This window comes from Solanum dulcamara, chromosome 5, assembly GCF_947179165.1.
Source record: "Solanum dulcamara chromosome 5, daSolDulc1.2, whole genome shotgun sequence".
In the NCBI taxonomy this organism is placed as follows: Eukaryota; Viridiplantae; Streptophyta; class Magnoliopsida; order Solanales; family Solanaceae; genus Solanum; species Solanum dulcamara.
Window position 1 is genome coordinate 71,367,773 of NC_077241.1, and position 5,826 is coordinate 71,373,598.

The 5,826-nt window shown below is 34.9% G+C and overlaps 1 protein-coding gene across 1 annotated transcript; it reads left to right on the forward strand.

Annotated features, from left to right (window-relative positions):
* The first annotated feature begins 606 nt into the window (after nucleotides 1-606).
* On the forward strand, nucleotides 607-4,423 carry LOC129889604 (putative disease resistance protein RGA3). The gene is made up of 2 exons (XM_055964985.1): nucleotides 607-1,129; nucleotides 1,842-4,423. Exons 1-2 carry the CDS (start codon nucleotides 622-624, stop codon nucleotides 4,286-4,288), a joined length of 2,955 nt encoding a protein of 984 aa, XP_055820960.1. The 5' UTR covers nucleotides 607-621; the 3' UTR covers nucleotides 4,289-4,423.
* Nucleotides 4,424-5,826: the final 1,403 nt, after the last annotated feature.

Below are 5,826 nucleotides of genomic sequence, written 5' to 3' on the forward strand. Positions count from 1 at the left end.
GTTTTCCAAATTTGCTTTCTTAATATTCTTCCTGACTTCATGAGGCATCACCCATTGCACACCAGGAATAGATCCCATATCTGCTTACCAAGCAACATGCACTGTATAGTATATGTGTTCAAAAGACATGCGCAGTTTCCATTAAGGCATAACACATAAATATGCCCTTCAACTTAGCTTTAGCTGACATTTATGCCCTCCAATTTTCATCATGCAAAAGTAGACACTTAAACTTGTATAACATTGAACAAGTAGACACACACGTCTTTCGTGGCATAATACACGTAGGACGCCACATAGACATCAAATTGTCATGTAAGACGTCACGTAGAATGAGTGCATTTATTTATTTAATTTTATACAAATTTAAGTGTTACTTGTGCACACTCAAAGTTAGAGGACATAGATGTTAATTGAGGTCAAGTTAAATCACATTTATGTATTATGCCTTCCATAAAAGACATATGTCTTCTACAGGACCCTATGCCTTTTGAATTGCGTCTTGTAGTTCTATAGAAGACTTTGGCATGCAAATTAACGCAAAGTATATTGAGATTCCATAAAAGACATATGCAGTTTCCATGACACGAAAAGTGTATATATATATATGTTCTCCCATTAATGTATTTCTTACAAGTAATTCACACACAAAGCAGTAACTTTGAACTCATTGTTTACTCATCAACATTCCACTCTACACATATGGCAGAAGCTTTCCTTCAAATTCTGATTGACAATATCACTTCTTTCCTTGAAGGGGAACTTTCATTGCTTCTCGGTTTTGAAAATGAGTTTGAAAATCTTTCGAGCAGGTTTTCTACAATCCAAGCGGTGCTCGAAGATGCTCAGAAGAAGCAACTCAAGGACAAGGCAATTAAAAACTGGTTACAGAAACTCAATGCTGCTGCATATAAAGTTGATGACATATTGGACGAATGTAAATATGAGGCAGCAAGACTCAAGCAGTATCGACTAGGACGTTGTCATCCAGGGATTATCACTTTCCGTCACAAGATCGGGAAAAGGATGAAAGAGATGATGGAGAAACTAGATGCAATTGCTAAGGAAAGAATGGATTTTCATTTGCAAGAAAACATTATAGAGAGACAAACTGCTAGACGGGAAACAGGTGCTCATCTTAAATTAGTATTACAAAAAACTTTGTTTATATTCATTTTTTTGGCAATAATCAAATTCATGTGTGTGTTTGGGGTGAGGGGAAGTTTCAAAGATTTTCCCTCAAATGTTCGTCCCAAGTGTCTAATCCTTTCATGATAGATGTATAGCTTATTTTCCGTTTATAGGGTTTGTGCTCTTTTTCTAAAAGTTCTTAAGATTGTAGAAGAACCTTATTCCTATCAACATAACTCATTTGGGTCACTACTCAATAGTCTTTGCATCAACCTTGGACATAAATCCGACCATTTGTCAATTTGAAAACGACAAAAATTGTGAATACAGTACAGTGGAAGTAATTAATGATTTCTTGACTTCTATGTCATAACACATAAATTAATTTCATTAATCAGAAAGTCTAGGAAATCCTCTAGCATTCTTCCACATTTCTTAATGCATTTTTCACTTTGAAAATGAAGGCACCAAATTAAAATAAATTTGTTTTAGTTACTGGTTCATATCAAATTCTGAAAATGATTGCAGAAGATATAGAGAAGCTTCAAAAATATGTTTTATCACTTTTTGCCAAGTGGAACTCAGCCTGATTTTCTCAGGTCTCTGCTCCTCAAGCTCATCCACATCTCTTTAAGGCGTGCAAAAATTATTCTCTATTTTCTTCTGACTCCTAATGAAGTTGAATGTAACACCATTCTCGTTTGGAACAGGTTTTGTTTTAACTGAAGCAAAAGTTTACGGAAGGGACAAAGAGGAGGAGGAGGTAGTGAAAATCTTGATAAACAATGTTAGTGATGCCCAAGAATTTTCGGTACTCCCAATACTTGGTATGGGGGGACTAGGAAAGACAACACTTGCCCAAATGGTCTTCAATAATCAGAGAGTGACAGAGCATTTCAATCTAAAGATATGGGTTTGTGTCTCAGATGATTTTGATGAGAAGAGGTTGATTAAGGCAATTGTAGAATCTATTGAAGGAAAGTCCCTGGGTGACATGGACTTGGCTCCCCTACAGAAAAAGCTTCAGGAGTTATTGAATGGAAAAAGATACTTTCTTGTTTTGGATGATGTTTGGAATGAAGATCAAGAAAAGTGGGATAATCTTAGAGAAGTATTGAAGGTTGGAGCAAGTGGTGCTTCAATTCTAATTACTACTCGTCTTGAAAAGGTTGGATCAATTATGGGAACTTTGCAACTCTATCAGTTATCAAATTTGTCTCAAGAAGATTGTTGGTTGTTGTTCAAGCAACGTGCATTTGGCCACCAAACGGAAACGAATTCTGAACTTATGGCAATTGGAAAGGAGATTGTGAAGAAATGTGGGGGTGTGCCTCTAGCAGCCAAGACTCTTGGAGGTCTTTTACGCTTCAAGAGGGAAGAAAGTGAATGGGAACATGTGAGAGATAGTGAGATTTGGAATTTACCTCAAGATGAAAATTCTGTTTTGCCTGCTCTGAAGCTGAGTTATCATCATCTTCCACTTGATTTGAGACAATGTTTTGCATATTGCGCGGTATTCCCAAAGGACACCGAAATGGAAAAGGGATATCTCATCACTCGCTGGATGGCACACGGTTTTCTTTTATCAAAAGGAAACATGGAGCTAGAGGATGTGGGTAATGAAGTATGGAAAGAATTATACTTGAGGTCTTTCTTCCAAGAGATTGAAGTTATATCTGGTGAAACTTATTTCAAAATGCATGATCTCATTCATGATTTGGCTACATCTCTGTTTTCGGCAAACACATCAAGCAGCAATATCCGTGAAATAAATGTAAAAGATTATACACATATGATGCCCATTGGTTTTGCTAAAGTGGTGTCTTCTTACTCTCCTTCACTCTTGAAACAGTTTGTCTCTTTAAGAGTGCTTAATTTAAGTTGCTCAAACCTTAAACAGTTACCCTCTTCCATTGGAGATCTTATACATTTAAGATACTTGAACCTGTCTGACAATAGGATGATGCGTAGTCTTCCAAAGCAGTTATGCAAGCTTCAAAATCTGCAGACTCTTGATCTACGTGAGAACTACTATCTTTCTTGTTTGCCAAAACAAACAAGTAAACTTGGTAGTCTCCGAAATCTTTTACTTGATGGATGTTCATTGACTTCAATGCCACCAAGGATAGGATTGTTGACATGCCTTAAGACTCTAGATAGGTTTGTTGTGGGAAGGAGGAAATGTTCTCAACTTGGTGAACTACGAAATCTGAATCTCTATGGCTCAATTTCAATCAAACACCTTGAGAGAGTGAAGAATGATATGGATGCAAAAGAAGCCAATTTATCTGCAAAAGCAAATCTGCACTCTTTAAGCTTGAGTTGGGATGAACCACATAGATATGAATCAGAAGAAGTTAAAGTGCTTGAGGCCCTCAAACCACACCCCAATATTCTGAAATTTTTAGAGATCAATGGCTTCATAGGATTCCGTCTCCCAGACTGGATTAATCACTCAGTTTTGGAAAATGTCGTATCTATTACAATTAATGGTTGCAAAAACTGCTCGTGCTTACCAGCCTTTGGTGAGCTGCCTTGTCTAGAAAGTCTAGAGTTACGTGATGGGTCTGTGGAGGTGGAGTATATTGAAGAGGATGATGTTTATTCTGGAAGAAAAAGGTTTCCATCCCTGAGAAAACTTCATATATATGACTTCCCTAATCTGAAAGGATTGGTGAAAAAGGAAGGAGAAGAGCAATTCCCTGTGCTTGAAGAGATGAGGATTGAGGATTGCCCTATGTTTGTTTTTCCGACCCATTCTTCTGTCAAGAAATTGGAGGTTTCTGGGGATGCAAGAGGTTTGAGCTCCATATCTAATCTTAGCACTCTGACTTCCCTCCGCATTGGCTGTAACGACAAAGCTACTTCACTCCCAGAAAAAATGTTCAAAAGCCTTACAAATCTCGAATACTTGGAAATCTCTGACTTCGAGAATCTCAAAGAGCTTCCTAACAGCCTGGCTAGTCTCTATGCTTTGAAGCATCTGGATATTAAATTTTGTGATGCACTAGAGAGTCTCCCCGACGGATTGCAGCACCTAACAGACCTCACAAGTTTAACAATTATGGAATGTCCAGAATTGGAAAAGCGGTGTGAGATGGGAATAGGAGAAGACTGGCACAAAATTGCTCACATTCCTAAGCTGTATATATTGTGAGTTATTTGTAATTGTTTCTCTACTTGTGTCTCTCATTGGATGTAATTTTCTCATTTTCTTTTGGAAACATCTCAACGATTTCTAAGATCCTTTTGTATTATAAGTACTTGTTAATGTTGTAATTATTGGCTAACAGTTGTTGATTACTACTTTCTGGCACATGGAAAAGACATCAAATAGAACTATTCATGTTGTTTATATATTTTTTCCAGGGGGGCTCAATTTCTTTGATTGCATCTAAATCAAGGAACAACCATCAAACAACACTAATATATCACTTTTTCTTAATGTGGAATGCTTTTTTTTTCCCTCTAATACCATCACAGTAGATTACAGTATATCAATATACTCAAATCATATCAAAGAGTAACTTAGTAATGTTTTCCTCTTCCTCCTTAATACCATCAAAGTATAATATACTCTGGTGGTATCAAAGATTAACTGAACAGTGTTTTCATTGAAGGAAAACTTTTTCTTCCTTGATACCATCAAAGTATAATATACTCTGGTGGTATCAAAGATTAACTGAATAGTGTTTTCATTGAAGGAAAACTTTTTCCTCCTTTATACTATCAAAATATAATATACTCTAATGATATCAAAGACTAACTGAGCGGTGGCTTCATTGATGGACTGCTTCTTCCTCCTTGATACCATCAAAATATAATATACTCTGGTGGTATCAAAGAGTAATTGCGCAATGTTTTTATTAAGATTTGATTCAATCCTTTGATGAGATTACTCAATCATTCATGATACAATTACGATATATCTACATAATGTCATGATATCATTGATATATGTTTCAATTTTTCAATATTTTAATTTAAAACAGTTAAAAAAGAGTCATAATTTAGATGCAATTGTTTAAAAAAATTGTAAAAGGAGAAAAAAATTATTAAAATATATTGTCTACTAATTTGGAGTTTAATAAATAAGATTGTGACTATCATAATTTTCTCCTAATTGTTTGTTATTTATTTCTTAAAAAAGAGAGTTCAATCCTATATGATACTGATAAGGTATCAATATACCGACGGAGTATCACAGAGTATTAAACTCAATCCTATATGATATCGATATACCTACGTAGTATCATAGAGGATTAAGTTCAATCTTATATGATACCGATATGACATGAAATTATCCATCGCTCTTAATTATTTTGATCATGTTTAGTTACTCAATCACTTGTCTAAAAATGTTTTAAATAACCTTAAAGTTCTTTTCTTAAAATCAATTTAAGCTTCTATTATCACATATTTCAAGTAGACAAATATTTTTTCAAATTTTCAATTTAGCCAGATGAAAGATTCATCGGATAACCGCATGTTAGCGGATATTTCAAGTGCGTAAAATCTTCTTGAAGTGTTAATAAGAACCCTTACCTGGATCTTTGAATTTTAAAAGATTTTTCCTGTTTTAAGTCTTTTAGAATTAAATAAAAAGTTTTTTTTTATTTTACTTTAAAAATTAAGTGGCTACTCCAAGTATTTTGGTATTTTCATTCAAGATTTGAAAAGAATATTGAGACTTTT

Coding starts and splice junctions, on each gene's coding strand:
- LOC129889604 (XM_055964985.1), top strand. CDS start 622: ATGTATTTCTTACAAGTAATTCACACACAAAGCAGTAACTTTGAACTC. Junction 1,130..1,841: donor AACTGCTAGACGGGAAACAG/GTGCTCATCTTA, acceptor CGTTTGGAACAG/GTTTTGTTTTAACTGAAGCA.